This window comes from Callorhinchus milii, unplaced genomic scaffold (genome assembly GCF_018977255.1).
Source record: "Callorhinchus milii isolate IMCB2004 unplaced genomic scaffold, IMCB_Cmil_1.0 Scaffold7, whole genome shotgun sequence".
Lineage (NCBI taxonomy): Eukaryota > Metazoa > Chordata > Chondrichthyes > Chimaeriformes > Callorhinchidae > Callorhinchus > Callorhinchus milii.
Window position 1 is genome coordinate 14,866,802 of NW_024704748.1, and position 24,258 is coordinate 14,891,059.

The following is a 24,258-nucleotide window of genomic DNA, read 5'->3' on the forward strand; positions in this document are numbered from 1 at the left end:
TTCAAATGCACATAAATTCTTTTCTCTTCTTTTCCTCATCCTTGTGTTGCGCTAATTTCATCAACATGTCTTCCAGTGTCATTGTTAGACTCACCACTCTCTGATTATAGTCTTGTGCCTTAGGAGAAAAATACAACCGCTTATTCCCAAAGCACTGCAGCATTCAATGACAATATTCAGTCTCGAGGCAAGCACCATGAAGTATTGTAAGAGAAGAATAACTGTTTTTATGTGTTCTCTCAGGACAATATGACATAACAGGCCAATCTGATTTCTTCAGTTGCCAGTAAATTTACCTAGGCGGGCTGATTATTCTAGGCTATTGGCAAGTTTACTGTGATCTTACAAAGGGGAAAATGACATGTCTTCCTTTACCTCGACATATGAAGCAGCAATGATATTCTGACAGCAGCCTTTTGGTAGCTAGGAATTGCTGAGCAAAAAGCACAAATTACTTAACTCTGTCTTATAGATTCATTTTGAAATTGTGCTCAATAAACAAAAAGGCGTTTGAACACTGACATGATACTGTCCTCTTTCAATGGTGCACAAGTATAGATAAGTAGGATCATCCCTCACAGCGTAAAAATCCAAGCACAATTCCAAATCTCCTAAATCATCTGGTCCTGTCCTGGTGAGTAATTGAGATCTTGACACACATACACGCATCCCATGGCTAACAGTTATAAACTTTCTTTACATAAATCTTCAGTACTGTACAGATAACCAGATAGGCAAGAGAGATATCAAATATTTCAGTGCCTAATCCTCTGAACTTTGACCTGCCTTGCATAGACGCTCAGAAGTTGACCCTGCACACTTTAAGCGTGGTGTGATGAACATAGCTGTTTGTCCAGTCATCGTTTATCTGAGTACGATTGAGAACCTTTACCTGAAATCGAGATCACATCACACATTTGTACTCACCCTGTGGTGCTAGGTTTCAATTTGAAAACATGTAGCTTGTAGCATATTTTTGTGAGGGAAGTTCTGACATAATATATAAATGCAAATCCTTGTATTATTAACCTACTACGTTTCCTTGAAGTATGATGCTATTCGCAAAAGGATAATAATTCCTTATGCTGCTGACAAAAGTTATTAACCAGATTTATTGTGTGGTAGTTTATCAGAAATCTGTGTACTAGTAATGTGATTACGATTAGTATTCTACAAATTATTTTGGTGGAATAATGTGAATGTTTCATAGATTTGATTTAAATGCTGTGATTTTGCAATATGCTTAGCTCAGAGTGAGTTAACAAAAACTCAACATCTACATTATTGATCAACTGTGGTACAACATATTTACCCAAGATGTCTGCAGAGCATAGCGCCTGGTTAAAATTAATTGAACAATTAAATATTATAACACATCTGTGATTGTTTCCATCAGTGTTATTCAAACCAGATCGATGAATCTTCTTGCTGTTATTGTAAAACAATTAAATAGAGTGTTGTAGTGGCTCTTTGTTCAACAAACCATCAAAATGCAAGCTAATCAGACCTTTGTGTATAATCAGAATTAGTTATGGTGGTTCATTAGCTGGATGATCTTTCAGATGGATTAGAACCTGAACTGTAATATCTGATGGGTCTGAGAGCTGGGGAAAATACATTTTTACTGATCTAACATTTTTTTATGAACATATAGAATCATCAGAACTTACAAAGCAACACAATTTATGGTAAATTAAGTTCTATAGGGTATCTTTGCATTGTTTAATAAGCATTGTCTTGTTTTAACAATGTGAAAGCAATCCAGTTATGGGAAGGTTGTTAAATTTGTGTGGTGGATTTGCATCTTTCACTTCTGCAAGCTAGCTAAGTGTACACTGTAGATGGAGGTTGCCAGTATTCATTTTTCATTGGTTTTAATTTACAACGGAGAACATCAATGTTCATTTCCTTTTTTTTACGATTTTTAACGACCTTTTTGACTACAAAGTCATTATCTGTCCACAGCGTGCAGGAAGTGACCTTATGATCTGGAAATTGGACGTTTTTGTAATCCAATGCAATCTCATTTTTTAAAAGTAAGGTACAAAGGGAACTGATTTTCCTCAATTCATGAAGCCAGCAAGATTATAAAGCAGAGAGTTCTGCTTCCAAAACAACATAATAATACAAAATTAAACAAAAATATACAACTAAAAATTCTTAAGCAATTTAAAATTGAAGGCTCTTTTTAATTAAGAAAAAAATAACTGGATTGGTGGCTATTGCTTGATTCCAGAGCTCACAGCAAAAGTTATTTCAGAAGTGGACAGCATAAAAGGGATTACTCCTTTACTGCAAGAAGTGAATCACATTGTTTATAGCAGTAAGAGAAAAGCCATGAGTGAGCTGTGATTATCCTCCGCTGCAACATGCATCATCTGACATGATGACTATATCACTGGTTCAGTTCATCCTGTGAAACTATCCCTTCAATTAACTGATTTACTTGGAAAACTACTTATTTCAGAACCTTTTAATGGTCTATTCAAAAGAGAGAAAAAAATTGGTAACAGTGACAACTTTTCTGTGCACCTAGTTTTCATGGATCATTGTTGTAGCAATACTGGGTTTCTCTTACATTGCTCAACAATGCATTCACAATCTCTGGGTTTAGAAAGTGCATTAAAACCATTGGATCTACATTTGTTTAGCTGACCTTTTAGCGCTGAGATTCATAAACTTTTTATGAATTTAAGAGGAAATCGGTTCCTGGAGTGCAAAGCGCAGTGGGAGCTTGACTGTTGTCATTGAACATGGTGCCATAGCACTTATTTGATGAGTCAAACCCTTCAGTTTTCTGAATAAAATGATGTTCTTAATGCAGGTAAAAAAAAATTATTGAATGGAACAAGAAAAGATAATTTGACCAGTCATGCCCAATAATTCAACAGACAGTGCAAAACTTACTCCATAATGGAACTCCTTACCTCCCCACCTCCCCGTAATACACAAAGGCACACAGTCTCCCGCAGAAAGAGTTTTAATGGATATCTTCTAATCCTAAAGATAATGAGAGCAAAACCTCCAGAATATTCATCCATTCACATACTTCTATTGTTCAAACCTGGTATCCTTCCTTCCACAGATATTATTCCATCCCTTTGCCCCAGCAGCACAGAAAACATTTGATACCCATGGTGTGTCTGTTCAACTCAAGTCTGCCTTATATTATCTATCCTTATAAGAGTATCCTCCAAAACTGTCCATGATCAAATTGTTTTTGAAGGGTTAGCACAACATGCAAGAAGTATTTTCCAGAAACCTCACTTTTTAACAAATCAAACCATTGCAAATGATTATGCTTAGTTTTAACATCCTTTTATTTTATTTTCATTGATTTTTTTTCAAATTGTTTTAAACCCGAATGCCCTTACTTGTCATGAATTGACTTGGAAGAATTGCTGAGCCTAAACACGTGAAAGTTTTGAATTACCCAACCCTGGTAATTGACAGGATTGGTCACTGAAGCGCACTGGTTTAATTACTCTATTGCTCCTAATTAAGTCATCTACTGCACAATTCAGCCTAGTCAATTGCTCAGCGATGCCAACAGCACTAAACGTGCAAAGAAGAACGTTTTTGAAAAATCTCTTAAAATGAACAAGAAAAAAAACAAAAGGCTGAGTCTAAAATGAATCTTTTTTTGGAAAAGGTTGAATTGTTTTTCAAATGAGTGCACACCTGGTGTGGGTGGTGCAACAGTTCAGTGTGATTTCAGTTTTGAGCTCCTGACTGGATTAGTGTCATAATGAGAGATGCATTTTGCTCTCTTTTGCGATCTGGGATGATCCTACTTGAAGTGTGTTTGCCCAGTGTCCACCTAGTTATTATGAGTCTGCAGGCAATAATTTGCCGCTAAATCAGGGATGCAGCATGGTCAGTTGATGTGAAAAGTGGAAAAAGTGTATCCAGATATCCAATGCATCTCTTGAGATTGGTCTGTAGGTACAGTTGGATAAGGATCTTAGGAAGCAAGCGTTTACACCACACCCCATCATAATTGAGAGCTGAGAATGATTAATGGCAGTACTGAGCACCAAAACTGGGAGAGTGTTCCATTCATCAGCACTGACATTCATTGCTTTGGAACTCAAACCAATTCATGAAAGGATATAAATCTGAGAGCTACTAATGATCCGAAGACTTGAACTTCTGTTTATAAGGAGTATTTATAACCCCTTGGTTTAGATTTTAACTTGGAGTTAGCAAATTGACATTGCTCTGAAAGAATAACTGGATTTGTTGTTTAATCTCTTTCACAGGTGTCAGCTTTTGATCCCGACCTGTCTGAGAATGGTACTGTGGCGTACACCATTCATCCTCCAAATCGATTCTATCACATTAATAGCACCACAGGGAAAATCCGAACATCAGGAGCAGTCTTGGACCGAGAGAATATGAATGTCAGGGCTGCAGAAATGATGAGGAAAATCATTGTATCGGTTACTGACCGTGAGTAATTAGTGAGCTCATTGAAAATTTAAGGCAGTCGCTCCTTATTTTTCTTCCCTAGGCCTCTATTTTTTAAATTCCTTGTTTTATGTGAATCCACATTTGATGAGTCCTAGGGGACATGATACAAGTAGTTAATACATAGAGAGCAGTGGATAATCCAGGATTGATTAAAGGCAGTAATCTCATTGAAGGGTTTAAAAGGCATTAGAGAATAAAGTACAGGAGGTTTGCAGTCGGCATTTGAAACCTGCAGTACAATATTGCCTTGGAATCATTTATTTGTAAGCATTTTTATAAGGCTGAGGCCCCTTTTTGATGTACATTTCCACAATGATAGCCCCTGGGCACATGATCAGCATCATTGCCATGAGGAGGAGCTAATGATTTGGTCTGTGAATTTCCCTCTCTCGTATAGAGAAGTGACTGGTTTGAACCTCTCCACAGAAGCATTCCTGAAATTGGAAACTCAGGACATGGTGTGGGACTGCGGTTATGATCATTTGCCTGTGGTGCAATGCGAGTATTCCGACACATGACACCACTGTGACGAAATATAGTTCCACACTGACTGTCAGGATATTCCATGCACTAGATGTGTAATGACATCCTTTCTTTGATGGATTAACAGTTGTAACATAATCGCTCCAAATTTGCAAATTGATAATCTTGACTTAATTACCAGAAAATACCCATTTGTTGTACATTATAAAAGACTCCTATCATCACCTTACAGTGACTGAGTCAGATTTTTAATGTACAAAGCATGCTGCAAGTATGATGGTGAGTCATGTTCACAGTTAAACCCCATATGGTTTTGCCGTTTTTCCATTCAATGTTGCTGTATTTCCAGCTGTTGAACAATAAGGAATCAGGAGCGTTTTGACGAAAGCATCTTCCTCCCCATTTTATATATTAAAAAAACTACAATCCACCATTTACAGCTTTAAACATGCTATTTAGCATTCCACTTTCCTGTGAATTATGCATCTTAGACATTTATCAAGGCCCTACTGAGACATTTCTGATACCTAACATGTGGCAGCAGCTTCCATGCTGTTTTCAAAAATGTTGTTTTACTGAACTAAAAAAAATCCAATTGTTTAGAAACAGGTCTTTTTTCCTGTTCATGAACATTATGACAGACACCGCTGTAATTGGACTGTAAAAGCAGCTGCTTATCTAGTTAGCTTTGATGTGCTGTAGTTCAGATGGCTTCCAGCCCCCATGGTATGCTTTCACTGCAGTTTGGTAAATAATTGGTAAAACACACTCTCTGAGGTCATAATCTTAACTTCATGACATCATGTTGTGCAAATTCCTTCTTAAACTTAACATTTGCAAAGTACATTATATACAGTAAACTTCTGATCGTTCGACTCTGGCTTAACATGTTACAACCACTTAAGTCATCATGCTGTCAATATCCCAGCCATATGTATAAATGTGAAATGTATGTATTTATACATATGCCTAACTCTCCAATCTGGATAACTTATCACTGAGCCCCTTTCGATTGGTGTGACGAGTTATCAGTAGTTAACTGTAGTTCAATTCCATGTTAAACGTTACAGTGCAAAGCACATTGTACAATCTAAATTCCATCATAAACTTCATGGTGCAATGGACATCATATAGTACAAATCTCATGAGGATTTCCACACAATTAATCCAAGAAATAATACTTATTGGTGTCCCATGGAGTGAATAAAAGAAAATTTCATGCAGTGGTGTGTTTCAGGTGCATTTGCTTGGCCTGTCTGTATTTATAATATCTATGCACACATCGAGCTTTGATCAATTGAATTTATTTCTAATGCGAGTTCCCATCTTTAATGTTGTGTGAAAAATTTTCTCAAGATGTTCTAATTCACTGCCTCAAATCTTCAGCTTTCTGACTGAACTTTAATTCAAATTTTCACACAGCTTTGAAGCAGATACCCAATTCATCATTTCTAATCCCTCAATGCACCATGAAACATTCCCTCAAATCATTTCTTTATAAGGAAGCTTCTGCATAGAATGAATCTACTCCAAAATGTCAGACTGTTCTTTTGCATTTCTTGTTTGAGGCCAATTTCTCCAAAACATTATTTGTTCCACTGCCGCTGTTTACGATTCTGGTCAGCTCAAAATGTGATCTATAAAGATACGATTACAGCTGAATACGATTTTAAGACAGCATATCTCATGTCCTGAAGATATTAGCCTTCAACCAGAAACCACTCTGAAATCATATCACTTATTTAAATCTATAGTATAAATCTCCACTCTCTGATATGGTGCCTCAGCCTCCTATTCTTGTTGCACTGGGTTGACAATCTACAGTGAATCTTGTCCAAGTGGGTGCATGCAGCTTCCAAAAATGTCTTAACCATAACTTAAGCCACTCTTTGATCATAAAGGTAAGTACCCACATTTCTGTAAAATTATAAACTTTTTTTAACAAAAATATCTAAAATCAAAGCTTTTGATTCCTCTGTCTATAAACTAAGCTGAGAAATCTCACCAATGTATTTATTTTTACACTTGTTTTTTTCTAAGTGCAGCTGTTTCACTCTGAGTGCAACTCTATCATGTCCCCAATGATGAATGAGCTGCAGTACGATGGCATCGTTATGTACCATGCACCACTTTGATGTTTGTTTTCCAAACTTGATGGAATGTATATTGGGTGGAATGGCAGGAATTTATTTTATTTACACCATCAATATCAAACGTGGTGATGAATGAGTATCCTCAGTTAAATTGTAGATCTCACTACTTTCCAGGGATCTGAGTGTTGCTAAATTAATTAATTACAGTAAATATTTATTTCAGTACTTTTATTATATATTATGTGTATATATATGAAAAGAAAGACATGCTCCTCTACAGAACGTAGGTCAAAAATTACGATTATACCTTAGTGTACAGAAAGGATGCCTTTCATCAATCATCTGTGGGCCAGAGTGAAAATTGACTAATGTAAAATGGTATTGGAAGTACTTTTTGACAGGCAGTTGGCAATCTACAGATATTTGCAAGCAATTATAGGTATAATGATACGCGGGAATTAGATGCAGCTTTCGTCTAATACTTGAGAATGCTTTGCTCGTCAGCCCTGTTATTCTGTTTCACTTCAGGCGGAAACCCACCTCTACGAGCGAGCAGTAGCACTACTGTTACAGTGAACTTACTTGATTTGAATGACAACGACCCAAGTTTTGAAAACCTGCCATTTGTTGCTGAGGTGCCAGAGGGCCTCACTGCAGCATCATCTGTTTTCCAGGTAATGAGCAGAGATCTTACTCGGTGTTGGCAAATATTACTCTACGGCAATATTACAATCCGAATGTATGCCGCTCACATAGAGTTCACATTTCAGAATAGCGATCCCGACATTGTTAGTGAGGGGCCGTGCCAGAAAAACACATTCTTGTATTGCTTTCTGAAAGAGAAATTTTAAAATTCATGTGGTGAAGTTTTAGTGATTCGAAATAGTAACTCTGCTTTCCTTTTCTGCCATTAGGTATTGGCGGTGGATCCAGATGAAAACTTAAATGGATTGGTTACTTTCACTATGCAGGTTGGCATGCCCAGATTGGACTTTATAATGAACACTACCACAGGCTTGATTACATCCACAGCTTTGCTGGACAGAGAAAAGATAGCAGAATATTACCTGAGGATAATAGCCAGTGATGCAGGAATGGTACCTCGGAGTTCCACCAGCACCCTAACTGTAAGGGGTAAGTGCCATTAGCATAATATCTAAAATCGCTGTTTTGGACAGAGTAAGTAGCTAGGAAATCTTTGTGTCATTTATGCTGTGAATCCTTTGCATTATTGTAATGTTTTCTAAAGCATAAACAAAAATAGATTCCTGTTAAGGTGAATAATGCTTTGTGAATCAAATTATTCCAATTTGTTACTGGTGATTTATCTAATTTAAAAGTCTAAAGCCTTTTTTTAAATCGCCCACAAATATACGGTCAATTCACTTTACAGTATATTCTGTGAAGCGCTTTGAGACGTCAATAAGACGTAGAAAGCGCTATATCAAATGCAAGTATTATTATATTATTATTAAAATACTAATTAACTATAATTGACTAAAATACTATAATAGTTTTCTCAGAAGATGTTTATTATCTTAGGTCTCCTTGGCCCAATAAATTATTCTCAAGGTGAAAGGTGCGCAGTCAACCAACTTGACAGGCTTGTGCAACCTTGAGCTGTAAGAAAACCACTCTTCTCCGGCCTTCACTTATGGACAGATGCTGTCTCAATGTTTTCTTTTTCCATTTGCATACTGTGAAATGCACCCTTGCTAGTTTAATTTTTTCAAGCCTCTTTTGGAGTTGGATCTTTCTGTGTGTGCAGTGCATATAGTTCACTATGATCGCCTTTTTCTTTCAGTGATCGATGTAAATGATGAAACCCCTACTTTCCACCCATCTATCTACAACATTGCCTTATTGGAGAGTGTGCCTAGAGATTATATGGTTGTGCGTCTCAATTGTACTGACGCTGATGCTGGTCTTAATGCAGAGCTGAGCTACTTCATCACAGGTGAGAATCGCTTGCAGATATCAAGGATAACATTCAACGCACTTATAAAAAGTAATAATAATACTTGCATTCGATATAGTGCCTTATCACATTGTCATATTGTCTCAAAGCATCCCCCTAAGACTGCAATGAGTGTCGGCCAAGACTGAGTTCACAATCGCAACATGGGGTTTAAACTCAGAACCTTCTGACTCAGAGGCAAGAGTGCTATCAATTGAGCCAGGCTGATGTTTCTCTAGACAAAGCCAATACCACTTCCTGTTAGGTGTATGACTGAGAAACATTATTGAACGTGTTGATAAATTCTTAAAAATAATAATTTGTAAACATAATCCTTACAAACTACTATATTTATAGAATCCTAGAATCCTAAAAAATGGCAAAAGAAATTGGGAGATGCTTTCACAGACTGAAAAGCAGCTTGTCTCAGTGTTGTTAACCTAATTATCCAACCTCTAAATGTTTTTACATACTGGTGGTATCCTTTCATATTTTCACACAAATTCACTTGCTGTCAAATGTGGGGAAAGTTGATCCGGCTTGAACATTGTACAAAGGACCATCTCAGTAACTAGACCTAAGGAATAAATGGTTCTTTTGATGTCTCTCAGCTGATGGTTTCTTTACAATTTACATTTAACATTTCTGTGGGAGTTGAGTGTGAAACGCTTGGGATTTCTGATTCCTACCCTTCTCCCGGAATGCATCTGTTCAACAACTTCTCCTTTCGAGTGGGGAACAACACACTTTCTGATGTTCCAAGCCCTGCTGGCGGCAGCACTAACAACTCGTACTACTCACTACAGAATCCGATTTGTGTTATTAAAAGAACAGATTAGATTTGGCACCCAATCGATAGATGTTGGTCCAGCATGTGTCAGCATCTAGGTGACAGCTTGAAAGTTGAATTGTGCACAATTACAACAGCCTTTGTGTAGCAGACAAAACAGCACCTATTGTATGCCGTTATACATCCATTAAATTAAAAAGGACAAACAAATCAGAAATGATTGCTGAACGTGCTGATGCTGGAGTTAGGGCTTTTTCAAAGTGATGTGAACAAAAATGGAGTTTCTCAAATTTTGAAAATTAATTTATAAGGACAGAAAGATGCAGTAATTACCATGTGCGTATCAAAAGGCTGTCATTTAAACTGTGGCAATCAGCACAATGCCTCCTTTATTGAGCTGTGAAAATAAGTGGATAGTTGTATCTTGGACATTGATATACAGGCTCTTTTTAACAAAAGAATTGACAGGTGTAAGTGTGTTTTGTGAAGAATAGCCCCAGGGTGATTTTGGTGGTTTTCGGGGCTCCTTACTGGTTCAAGCTTACAGGTACATTACTGTGGTGTCAGTGCAATTTGTCCCAAATATACTGCTTACACAAGGTGACCTGACTCTTCTCCATTATTCCAATTTTCCATTATCTCTATGGAGGATGCATGACATTCCCACAGTAGTACTAAGGTTGAGATCGGAAGCTCAGGATTTAAAAAAAGGTTTAAAAAAAATCTAATTTAAAAAAAAAGGTTGAATATGAATGCAGCTTATGATGAACATGTCATTTGTGTAGGACAACATAGTCCAATTGTGTTTCAAGGCCCAAATATGGTACAAGATGTTGAGGTGGATTCAGAAGTCCTGAGAACATGGATTGAATGTTATTTTGCTATTGCAATTGAGATCCATTGCAGCCGTGGAGCACACTTGTCATTTTCCCTAAACGTTTTGTTTCTAACCTAACTTTTCTATTTAATTTGCCATTCTGAGGCCTCCACACAGGGTAGCATCTCAGAGCACTTGAGGTGGCGGCTTTGTTGTGTTAGTTATTTGCAGTTCAGTAAAAANGTATAATTTTTTTCTATTTTACTGTACAACATGGTTTAATTTGCTCATTCATAAATAAAACCCAACAAAAATAAATACCGACTGATATCAAGCGGGGTGGGTTGTGGGAGCTGCAAATCCATTTACATGAGGTCTGTCTGTTATTACATTGTGAAGGGCCTCAGGGCGCATTCTTCCATTTAGGTAAGATTTAATGGATGTTTGAAAAGCAGGCCTCTATGCACACAGAGGCTGACCCGAGGAATCTGACCTTCAATTGAAATGTAAAGGCATGCTTTTGAGAGACCCCTTTTGGAATTCTGCATGCTATATGAGTTAATGTAAGGACAATTTTGTTTCAATTTTATAATGAATTGAATTCTGAAAATGTGGTCACCTGTTGGCAGAATAAGGTGCTTAAGGTCCCCACTTACCCCTACTTTTACATGTTGGTCAGCAACAATAAGGAGCTCCCCACTGTCCTGTTAATGTCAGTGACATTTGAAAACTACAGAGAACCAGAAAAGCAAAGAAGCTCAGGCAGTACACAAGCTTGATCAAACAATAATATGAAGGATTATAATAAGAGTTGAGGATAACTGTCTGAGTGAAAGAATCAGCCTGCGGTCTTGTCCTTTGATCAATTCTATTATATATTAATAAATCAAGTATATTCTGTGAAGTGCTTTGAGATGTCTCGAAGACGTGAAAAGCGCTATATCAAATGCAAGGATTATTGTTATTATAATCAATTGACTGTACTCATTTCTCTGGTCTGTTGCGGCTAATTGATGTCACTGTGCTGTCTGCAAACACTAATTTCTCAAATTCCAAAACGTTTCTACATCTATTAAATCAACATTGTAGTTGTCGTATCATAATAAAACAATAATCCTTGCATTTGATATAGCACTTTTCATGTCAGAAAGTTGCCTGAAAGCGCTTCACAGGATTTTATTGAGAAGTACAATAATACTATATAATCTTTGCATTTGAAATAGCGCCTTATCATGTCTTCAAGACATCTCAAAGCACTTCACAGGGTATACTGTAAAGTGAATTGACTGCATATTTTGTGGGCAGATGTGAGAGCCAACTTGCTCACAGTAGTGTCCCACAAACAACCATGAAGCGAATGAACAGCAACAACTTGCACTTATATAGCGCCTTCCAGAGTGCTTAACAGTTGCAGCGCCCGACTCCGAGCCGGAGGGGGCGTGGGGGGAGGTGGCCGTAAGCACAGTCGAAGTCCTGAAGTGGGACTTGAAGCCATAGCCTCTGAGAGTGCTACCAATTAGGCAAGGCCAATTTCAACTGCATGTTAGATATTGTTGAAAACTACGTGTTTGACTTTGTATCGATACACAATAAGTAATTGAATACCTAATTATAAAGCTGTCAGATTTAGCCAACAACTCAACTCAATCCTTGGCAACAGCCACTGGGAAATGTGGATGCCTTGTAACCTCTCTACGGTGCTATATTGTTAGATTCAACACTCCCCTACGGCTATATGCCTTTTCACTAATTATCCGGTGGTAATTTGTTTGCTAATAATATTTTTCAACATGTTCTTCTCACTTGTGTCGGCCCTGTTTTCTTTTTTCAAATCTGTCTTTCAAGTTCAGTTCATAATGAGGTCAGAAACAGCAGGGTGCAGACTCCTCTCCTGGGTTTAGCTGTAATTGCTTTGGAATGTTCAGTTTAATTTAGTAGCAGAATCCTCACAACATTACAATAATCACGTGGCCATTTGTGCTTCTAGTTTCAGTTGCAAAAGTACAATTCTATGCTCAACTCGCATGTTTCGGCAAGTCAAAATAATGCACTGCTGGAATGCAAATGAGCAGTAGGTTTACACCAGACAAAATGATTTTCAAAATGTACTCTTCACTGCTCTCGGCTGATACCGTGCCATTCACCAGTGTTGCCAGGTTACGTATTTTCAGTGATGTCTTGCTGTTCAAAATCAAAAATACATTTTATTGCCCAGAGCTGAATGGAAAATATTATTATTATCCATGGCATTTCGTTTAGCACCTTTCATGTCAGGAGGATGCCTTAAAGCATTTCATAGTGTAGTGACTGTATGGTTGGCGAATGACTAACTTTAAAAAAAACTATTGAAGTACATAATAAAACTGTTCCGAATGACTGCTTAGTTAAAGGGTATTGCATTCATCCACTAATAGTCAAATGGTTTAATGGCGGTCGCTAATCCACTTGTAGTAAAACAGTGATGTGCTAAATGGCCACACATCCATGACAAACCGTGATAACCTTTCACACATGGGTCACACATATTACATTTTCCAGCTCATTGAAAATATAGCCAGGGCATCTTTCCATTCTAACCAGTGTTGCAATGAAAATAATCACAATGTTTATTTTTTATTAGTTTATGCTCACACAAACATGTGCAGGTGTTCGCCTACAAATACTCAGTCATTACACTGAAATAACAGTCTGTGGACCAAAAATGTCCACGGGTCCACAACAGCAAAATTACAATTAGATTCCCACCAGCCCAAGTCTCCTAGCATGCACCCCCGCCTCACTGTCTTTGCTGGCCTTCACAGTGACCAGGGATATCGACTCAGTTTGAATCCCATGAGCAGAAGATTGTTTATTCACTATCTTCTGCTCACAAGATTCAAACAATTACATTACCATTAACAGCATTTTTTGGCGCTGAATGCAGTAGCGACAGTGTACCTTATCAGAAATTCAGATTTACCAGACCAGATCTCCCCCTCCCACCACCACCACCACTCATCAAAAGATCGAACTAGACTGGTCCGGCTAGCCAGGGTTTTACTAGTGGATGGGAGGATTTCTGAGTTTCAGTATTCAAGTTGCCATTTCACTCAACCTTAAAGGTTATGAAGAAATTGGCCATATTTTTGTGTTTAAGAACATCATTACATTTACCTTGAACTGGAAACAGTGCAATGAAAAATGTCTATCTCATACAGATATTTCAGTCATGCAGAGGGTATTCTCAGTTGACCAACCCATCAGTCAACATGTAAGGTAGGAATGTATGTGAAATGAGTGGCATTAACCATCCATCTCATAGCTACAACCATGCAGGAAATCAAACCTGTCTAGTTCAATCTTTTGATGAGTTGTGTTGTCTGACGCCAGCGATTTTGTCTTAACTAATGGTGCAACATTATCTTTCAGCTGGGAATAATGATGGGAAATTCAGTGTTGGATTCAGGGACGGCATTGTAAGGACTGTGGTGAACCTTGACCGAGAAACCCAGGTCTCTTATATACTTATTTTAGAGGCTATAGGTGAGTACTACATTAATCAAATATGAAAGTAAAAACACGTGTAACTTTATCTCTGTCGTTTAAAACAAGTAAAGATGTCTTTGGTATTTATTTTCTAGCACCTCGCAATGTCGCAATGTCCTGACCACGTGAAAGGCACTACATAAATGCAATTTGTAGTTGTTGTTAAAAATAATACATTGTTAATACTGTTGTCTTTATGAAAAATGTTTGGTAAGTGGTTTGTTCTCGCCAGTGAGCAGTGTATTATTTTCTTCTTGATGATCACTGCCAGACTGTGCTGTGATGCATTTTATATCACGTAATTTGCAGCCAAATGGAGTACACCCATCTGCAAGGTTGATGCTCTTTAACGGATCTAATTTGAGTCAAAACAGACTTTTAATGTTTGTTACCAGGAATTGAAACCTCACTTTCGAAGCCTGTGTTTGGCCACTTTACAACAAAAGTCAAAATTATTTTGCACCCTTGCATTGATGGTTTAGTTTGGTGTCAGATGCAGAAATCAATGCAGTATTGTGTCCATTCTGTCTGGCCCTTTATGAGGTGTGTCTGGGGAAAGGGAGTGCGAATATGCAAGCACGGGTTTCTGCGTTGGACCAGCTCCAGTAGTGTAAGCTTACCCAGAGGAGAATCAATGCTCTGTTTGATTAGTCTAGTATGACCACTTTATTTTTTTTAAATAACTGGCATATGCTGGTAGTGGAAACATTACGTTAGTGAATCTGCTACCTCTCAGTAATAGCTCATTCTCGGCAGGGTGCTGCCTGCTCTGGATAGAAGACTGGGGTGAATTCTGTGCAGAATGATGAGCTGGAAATGTTATTTTTGTGACTCACATAATTCTTGGCTGAGGTTTTAAAAGCAGCCGTTCACGTAATAGGTTGGTAACACACTGTACCATTCACTGTGATGTACAGTACTATTCACAGTAAAGGCTCTCAACGGTCTGCACACATTCTCTCAGAACCCTACAATCCTGGAAAAATGTAAATCTGATACTTTCCCATAGGGGGGAGAGACAAATTGCTGAGAAAGTTGCTCTCAACCTGCAATGGTACACATGCACAGCCTGGCTCAAAAACACCATTAGAACATTGGAATTGATTATTTATCTGCCTCCCTTGCCAAGCCTGTGAGATGTAAACCAGAGGGCTTCAGGGAAAGGAATATCATTTTTCAGTGAGGTTGAGCCCTGTTGCACCATTCACAAATCTCTGGCACTAGCTGAAGTTTCTATGTAGAAAAGCAAAATGGATTACAATTACCTCAGTTGTATTTCATATGGAGGATTATATCTCGTAACTCTCACCTGTACTGTGGATTTCCACTTTGTAAACTGCCTTCAAATTACATTGTAGGATTGTGTTTGATGGGTCTCGGTCCTACAGATTTTTTAAAACTTTTTTTGTTGAACTTTGTGCTGCTGAAGGTGAGGAATACTAATTCTGGAAACTCTCTTTTTGGACATCCAGTGACAGCACTCAGTGCAGCTGCTATAGCAACGTTAGGGTACGGTTAGGAGAGGGGCAAAGCAGTATGTATTCTGTCCCAAATCTATGCCACAGCCTCAGAACGCTGCACCAGTATGACATTTTCCACACTGGGCCACTCTTGTAGCTTCTTTGAACCTCTCTGAATTATAATGCAGTTTCCTATCAATGCTAAAACACTGTGTTTTGGAACATTGTTTCAAGTTCTCAAAGTGAACTGCACTGGAATTGTTTTGATGTGGTGGTTTCACTAGAAAATCTGTTTTTGTATCTCTGTGGTATAAATTACAAAGCGCAATATAAATAATTTAATCTGCACTGTTTATATTGTCCCTCAAGTCCTGAGAATTCACACAACTGACTCTTTTAACAGAAATAACAAATAGTGATTCAGCTGAGTTAGGAGAGTTCTGTGAGTAGCTCTTAGTTCAGCCTTTGCAGATGTCTTCTCAGTCTTTACCAATGCAATTTGAGAGCAAGTGCTGCAGTATACACAGGAGCAGAAGGAATTTCTCAATTTAGTGGCAGATTTCAAGGCAGTTTTGTGCTGTAAGACTGCACCCACTAAGAATTGTGCTGACCTACAGTTTTAAATAAGTGATCTGAAAAAGTATAAAGATCGACGCTGGTGGAAGTGTGCTCGTTTGTAACATTTCTGAATAAGTTCTTGCTGGTAATCTTGTGCAGACAATGGGCCAGCAGGCAGCAGAAGGACTGGAACAGCAACTGTGTACATCAGAGTGCTTGACGTGAATGATAATCGACCCATCTTCTTGCAGAACACTTATGAGGCCAGCGTCCCAGAAAACATAACAATGTCCACCAGTATTTTGCAGGTAAGTCTTTTCATTGGGTATCTTGGACTAGGCAGAGAAAAGCCAATCATTTTGTCGACTTGAAGGCTGAAATTTGCCATTTGAAAAAAGTGTATAGTGCTGTTGGAATAATCTTTTTTTTGCAGCTTTTTCTTTTAGTTGAATTTCTTTGAGTTTTCTCGTCCCCTTTTATTGTTTTGATTTTGTGTTTCACATTCATTTGCATCATTTTGATTGTGCTGGTATTCTTATTGTTTTATTTCCCTTATTAACCATCTTGCGTGTTGCTTTATATTCAGCTTTAAATGGCCTCAGTAACCTGCTAAAGTTCCTGTTCTGCTGGAGTTTCTACAGTTTGGGTGACTTCTCTTTTCCTCCCTGTAGTGGTTGAAATTGAGTGCTGTAGTTTTCCTGTTCAAATCTCAGGTCTTGAGCAGTTGTTGGCATTGGGTTTGCTAGCTGTCCAACCATGTTAATCACTGTAGTAATCTCACAAAAATGGTGTTGATAATAGGGATACATATTGGCTCCATGCCTGTAATTGCTGAACTACAGAACAGTGCGTAACAGCCAATGTTCAATATTTTCTAAATTGCATAATTGAAAGTCATTTTCATAATGTGTCTTCAACTGGGGGACATTAGACTGGATCAAACGAGCACATTAGAGATGCTGCCTCACAAATCCTGAGGGCTTTTTTTAAACCGCACAAGACCAAGCCACTGCTCACTTGCTCTCTGCTCACAAGCCATCTGATGATGATCTGTCTGTTCGATATTTAACAGATAGATCAGTGGGGGCCAACCATTATGGTCGGCCAACAAAATAAATGTTCCATGATTGAATATTTCTTGATTTATGCCATAAATCAAAAAATATTAAATCAAAAAGAAACTGAAAACACACTACCGATCAAACCTGGACCTATCTAGACTCATGCAAATGTTTGAGGGGGAAGTGCTTTATGATGGCCTTGTGGGCCACAGGTTGACCTATCGCTGACGCAGAAGGAAACTCAGCTCTTGGCCAGAAAAAGTCACAGATGCAGAAGTTGTGAACTACATGTAGTTTTATATTGAGTTTTAGCACCGCCATGGCATTCGTGTGTTTCATTCCGCATTTAATGTGGTGTCTCTTTGCATCACCGTTTCCCTGTTGGTTAACAAACGTGGTTTGAAATAAAGGCTTTATCCTCATTATTTTGTTTAAATTGATGCTGTGTAACTTTATTTAACCACTAATCAAGGTCCAAGTAAAGTGATAGGATGACTGTAGTGTATGAATTTGGAACATGTTGTGGCTGAATCGGAACAATTTTCAAACTACTCATAAGTGCTTTCTGTTTCATTCTATGATCAATGCACAGTTTTTATTTCTCTGGTTAAAGCCCCATTGAATGGACTCACTTATTCCAGCCCTTTCCCTACTGAGACATTCCTTCTTGTTGCTGAGCTTTATTAGTAAATGGTGTCTCTGAGTATTTGACCTGCCCACTTTTGTGACAAGGATCTTCCAGTTATGTTACTATTCTTTAAAACTTGTAGAAGAATCTTGCAATTAACTAAACCTCGCTTGTCCATTCAGTCCCAATTTAAGACTTTCATCCACTGCTTCCTACATTCAGTAACAATTTATTGCTGTTAATCCATATAGACTTTGTAGAAACAGCTTTGTCTATTGGAACATTTTCTAGTTACTAAAATCATAATCTGCTGTGATGCTGTTCTCAAATATGTTTCTATTTTGACACTATCACTGCCTTTTCTTGTACCATAACTTGCAATAGATAATAACAATTTGTCGCTTAATTTTATTTTAAAAATCTATTAAAATATATTCAGTAGTTTTCTTAGAGTGCTTAAAATTCAGGAGATCAAATGGAAAACATTAATAAAGCAAACTGCCAAGCATCTACTGAAAATTATGAGCACTATTTTATTTCCATGAGACTATTTCAGAATTATGCTCTCAATCTTTCCTTCTGCAAACTTAATCCCTGAAATGACATATTTTGCTTAAACTGACAGCATGGTGTAGTATTCTGATTGAGGGATATAAAATTCATCCAGGATATTTTACTTAATTCTGCAGTGAGCCTTAACTGAGCTTGGTCGTGGTTATTTAAATATTTTCAGAACTCAATACAGAAGGAAGAATGTACCTTGAAAACAACAACAACTTGCATTTATATAGCGCCCTTCACGCCGGACGGCATCTCGGAGCGCTGTTTGTGCATTCATATCTGTGGATAAAGATTTTTTTTCTTTGCAACCATTTTTACTTAAAAAGACTACTATTGTGGTATATTTCCAATGTATTATCTGTTCAGGCATAGGGGAGGACAATTAAGAGTATATAGCGTTAATAGTTTGGGTTCTGAAATTAATTTAATAGCGTGGAGCTTTGCTCAATGTCCTTATGGAGTCTGGGAGAAATATTACAATTATTTTATTTTACTTGCAGTTGGTTGTCTGCTGGAAGGCAGTGAGTGGTGTGTCAGTTCCTAACATGCCAAATATACACAATTGTAGGTTGTGGGCTATTTGAGCTGAATTTTAACAATGATGTACAGCTACATTAAATGGTAAAGTGAAATAGCATAAAAGAGAATCAGGAAAAGAGTAGAGAATTGCCATTAGAGTACATTTTTCCACTAGTGGAGAATGGAATTAGCTTCAAGGTATATGGATATGGATCCACCAACACTAGCTTGTTGGGACAAATGTCTTCCTTCTATGCTTTAATATCCAAGATTCCTGTGAATTCTGTTGGTTGATGAATTATGACGGAATTAACCATCTAGCATATTAATAGTATATTTATTCATTGATTTGAAGGTGCCCATTTTATATGCAGTCAACAAACATGAATCTTAATCCAGTTACTTTTTTATTTACCTTGATTGTGTATCGCGTGCTATTTGTACAAAAAATAATGTAGCTAATTCACTGCTTTGTCCAGGATGCTTGAGTTTTCTTCCGATTGCTATTTGTGGTCACTTCCAATCTTAGTTCCAATCTCAAGCATTATGTGACCGTTTTATCAGACCTTATTCATGTACTAAATTCAGCCCATGGTCTTGCAAGTCACTGCTCTTGAAAATTTATTGTGGTGTTAGTCCTAACCTCTTGGAACCTTAGAATTCAGACTATAGTAGGCAGTACTGTAAATCTGATGTGTCTGGGCTAAGCAGTGCAAATAGTGCTCTAAGATTACAATGAATAATCTATGGTGATTAATAACATTCAAGCAGATGCTTGCTGCGTCCATTAGATTTACTGTTTTCTCTGCACCTCTGTTGATATCTTGGCTTGGGTTTGAAGTGCTCCTTTGCAAGGCTGAACCTCTGAATATCATAACTGTACGTCCAGCCCACAGGAATCCTACATTTTCCTTTTGGTATTGTGGGCCGCAGATGCTCAACCTATGAAGAACACATCTCAGAACTGGAGTCTTTACTAAATAATGGGGAAATCCTGGTCAGTAGTTAATTTTTTTTCTAGTTTTGCTTTTCTTGTAGTACTTTAGGGTACTATAGGGTCGCTGTGAAAATATTTGTGTGCCCTGATGGTGGTAGTCCCACCATCTTCACATTTTTGTTAATTCTACAAAGCCCAAATCATTGATGTCCCTCCGATACCGATCAGTAAGGCCTCGATGCTGTTGAGAGATTGATCGATCCCATCTGAAGCCATTTATTGATTGTCTCAAAGAGCTGAAACGCTTCCACAATGTTAACTGAGGCTCACTGGAGTCCTCAATGTGGTATGGCATACACTCATGGGGTCCGTGGCGGGAAGCATCTAAGCCTGCAGGATTACACAAGGCTATAAAAATAATGCATGTTGCCAAGAGAAGAAATATACACATTAATGCTATGATGATTGGCAGAGGGTCTCCCTTTTCGATGGAAGTGTCAGACTTCTGAAGTGTCTCGGTGGTTGCCAGCAGAAGGTTAAGAATACTGAAAGTCCCATTCCTGGTTTCTGAATTCATTTCTCCTGTTTTGTTTGTAAGGGGAGAGGAAAAGAAACACATTGACGACTTTCATTTTAAATCATTGTCCCAACCTACAATGTAGCACTCACAATTGCTTGAACATAAATCATTTTAACATTTATGAGCAGTCATCTGCGGATATGTAAAACAAACCTGTTCCAGTGTTAGCCTACACCTTTAGATCCCTTTGCAACTACCCCTCCTAATGCTTCCTGTTTAAAACACATTTCCAAACCCATCCAATATTCTTTCATTCAAAGTGTTATATATTAATTTAAACTTTAGTTGCCACAGTTCTGCCCGTTCGAATAAAACCATCATGTCCTTTTCCAAATTTTGGTTGTCCTTTTCACAATGTATAACTCCTCCCACCTTAGTATCATCAACAAATTTAGAAATACTCTTTCCATTCCACCCCGCTCCCAAAATCCGTTTTATTTATGTAGAGGATGAAAAGAATGATCCTTGATCTTTGCCTGGCTACAAGTGAACTGCCCATTTTATTTCTAATTCCTATCCCCCCAACCAATTCTGTACAATTGTCACAATATTGCACGTTCATCTTTTAAATACATAAAACCTGTTTACATTGGCTTAATTCATTCATGACAAATAGCATAACATTGAGAAGGTTATTCTGATACGGTTTAAAATTAATATGTGACTCCGAGAAGCAAAAAGAGCTGTAAGTAAATATTGAACTTCAGAAGAAATATTAATTATCGGTTCATTATAATAGAATTGGAATCAATGTTAATTAGGTTTTGTTAATACAATATAAACTTCTGCCCATGATATTCTATGCAAGTCACCTGATCATCGTAATAATATGTCAGTAACATTTCTATAAGAATACAGTGAAGTTCATTTTTGTGCTTTGCACTGCTATTTGAAACTGCTAACCTCCAGAGTTTCCCCAGTAAGACACGTATTATGTGAGAAGAATTAATTTCTTGAAATAACATCAGAGAAGTCTGAAAATATGAGGATATCCTAATTGGAGGTAGAATCCTTAAATAATTATCAAATGAATGCAGTCAATTTTACAATCCCTTTTAGCTACCAATATAATTTTACTATTAAAATACATTTATGGACACCGACCTAATTATTAATAACTCAGGATACATAGCTGGGAGGCACATCAGAGAATAATGGAAAGATGTTGTTACTATGAAAAGATGGCCCATTATACTAAATTCAGGAAGACTGCTTAATGATTATTATGTCTTATGCTGTCTATAAACTAACTAGAGACTTTATTTTAGATTTCAGGTAATAATAATTATATTCTAAGATGCTGGCAGCCATAAGTGTGCCTCTCTAAATCGGTCTAGCAGTTGAGAGACATAATAGTATGAGAGTGAGATAAGAGCTTAGTGAGAATCCAGCAACATCAATGATTGCTGGGATTATAGCTTTAATAAATTCTGGGATTTTAGCTTTAAAAATGGAGAGTAGCCAAACCATAAATTCTGTAGTTTTGCATCATACCTGTTAACTTTAAATAATAATACTATCCTTGCATTTGATATAGCGCTTTTCACGTCTTCTAGACGTCTCAAAGCACATCCCTGAATATACTGTAAAGTGAATTGACCGTATATTTGTGGGCGAAACGCAGCAGCCAATTGCGCACAGCAGTGTCCCACAAACAGTCGTGGATTGAAAATGACCAATTTATTATTGTGTTTGTTTTTGGAGGGATTATTACTAGGCGTGTGGAGTAAGGAAACTTGCCCAAGGTTTCGCCCTGCCTGGAATTGAACCCAGGTGTCTCGCTTGCAAGGCGAGTGCTCTAACCATTATTCTACATTATTGAGGTCTGAGGACCAGAATTTCTCTGGCTGTCATCTAAAGACTTAGTAATTTAGAAAATTCTCAAATTCAGTCTTCAATTGCACACTTTTTTGGACCGAAATCAGAATTTTACAATTTTCCATAGCTGATTCTAGAGCTATGACCAGATGGAATTTTGGGCTGCTAGTATTTTCTTACCTTCTCTCCAGAAGACAATCATACTAAACTGGTTTCAAAGCTTTATATATTTTAGGAAAGTGCCAGATTATTTTCACTTCCTGTACAAAGCATAAGGATAAACGCAGATGTTGTTTGGTTGAGGAAGTTGCTTTGGAAAACCAAAATTATCAAGAAAGCTGTAGTAACTGCTGGAATATTGTGAGAAGAATTAAACCAGAGTTAAATTCAGAAGAGTTGTGGACGAATCTTATTTTGCTTTGAAGGTTACAACAACTCTTTGTTTCTACACGGTTAAGACGAAAGAGCACCACTATTTTAAAAATACAACAGTGAACAGAAAGCAAAGTACATTTGAACTACAGTTACTCATTTTTAAATATGGCAAATGAATACAAGCTATTGTAATTACCTCCTAGCTTATGCAGACACTTAGCAAAATGGTCCATGCTTATGTTGGAATATGGAAGGTAATTTCCTTTAATTTGCACTCCCAACAGAAGACCTTTATTTTGTTGTGGTTCTGGTGACAGCAGTGATGTGACATTGCAATCATTCTGAATTACAGGCAGTTTCCTGAGCAGTTAAGCACTCACCCTCATGTGACCTTTCTCACAATATACACTGAAGCTTTTAAAGATGAGGGAGCAGTATTCTGTTTGCATCATCCAAAGTACCAGACTTTTAAAACAATACTGGCATAATCCAGCACTGGATTGTGTAAAGCTTTTGTTATCTTTTCTATATATACTGTGAACAAGATCAGAGGATGAATGTTACTTTAACCATAAATTGTGTTAGTTATTGGAAATGACTGAAATAATTCCCTTGCTTGTGAGGATTGTCCCTGAGACCAGTTGACAGACCAACATTATTGACAGACAGATTAAATGCTTTGGTAGATTGATTGATCCTTATGCCGATTATCCACTATGATTTCAAAATTATACCTGTCAATAATCTGTACTGGATTTTGATGTAGAAGTACAACTGGAATTCTAAGTTATTTTTTTAAAAAACTATTATTTTAATATAAATGTGGTGTGTCCAATTATTTTTCTAGTTTTCTCCCCACTCTGCTCCTTGATGGAGTGTGGTTCCACAGGCACTGGTACTGCTGCCCAAGTGGCCGATGTTTAACTGAGACTTTGAAGTGAGTGTCGGCAGATGAGTCAACTCAAGAGGAAATCACAGCCTGATCCCTCCCCACCTGGCTGTCACAGGTGCACAAATAGTAGAAGTTACTGTAAAGAGCAGGAACCTTGACTAGTTTTTTTTCTCTTCCTAACCCTGAGAAGGCTAGGGAATGTTTAGCCCTGACTAAGACCAGCAAAACTCAGCATAGACCAAGATTTGAATCAATGAGGTCTTGGCCCATAAGCTGCCACTCTGTTAACGACACCATCATGGCTGTCCCGAAAACGATTCTTAAGCACAAGGCAATTGCATCTCTTTCACTGCTGTCACATTTGTTTCCAGAGTAACTACGTTACCCTAAGAGCCACAAAGAGATTATTAGTGTGCAATGTCAATATTCACAGGTACAAGCGCACAGGCGATGACCAATCAAATGAACGAAAGATGCCAAGTGTTACATCAGTAACGTGCAGAGGTTTGGTCTTTTGGGAGACTGAGCATTGCTCCTATTTGCCATTGTAAATATTTGTCAATTCAGCTCAAAATATAAAACCCAATCTTTTCTGTGAGTTTCATTTATTTTAAATTCTCTGACTGTAGAATCCCATTAGTACAGTTCTTAGCAGGATCCAGAGATGAATCTGTAAAGAGGGATGGTTTTATCAACAAACATCTTTGATTCCAATTGCTTAAAGCCATGTT

General features: G+C 37.6%; 1 protein-coding gene across 1 annotated transcript in view; it reads left to right on the forward strand.

Annotated features, from left to right (window-relative positions):
- The first annotated feature begins 13,985 nt into the window (after positions 1-13,985).
- cdh23 (cadherin-related 23) overlaps positions 13,986-24,258 on the forward strand; it is a 112,498-nt gene continuing 102,225 nt past the window's right edge. The window contains exons 1-2 of the mRNA XM_042336598.1: positions 13,986-14,135; positions 16,316-16,464. Of these exons, the coding sequence (XP_042192532.1) occupies positions 14,000-14,135; positions 16,316-16,464 (285 nt within the window). The 5' untranslated portion in view covers positions 13,986-13,999. The remainder of the gene's footprint in view (positions 14,136-16,315; positions 16,465-24,258) is intronic.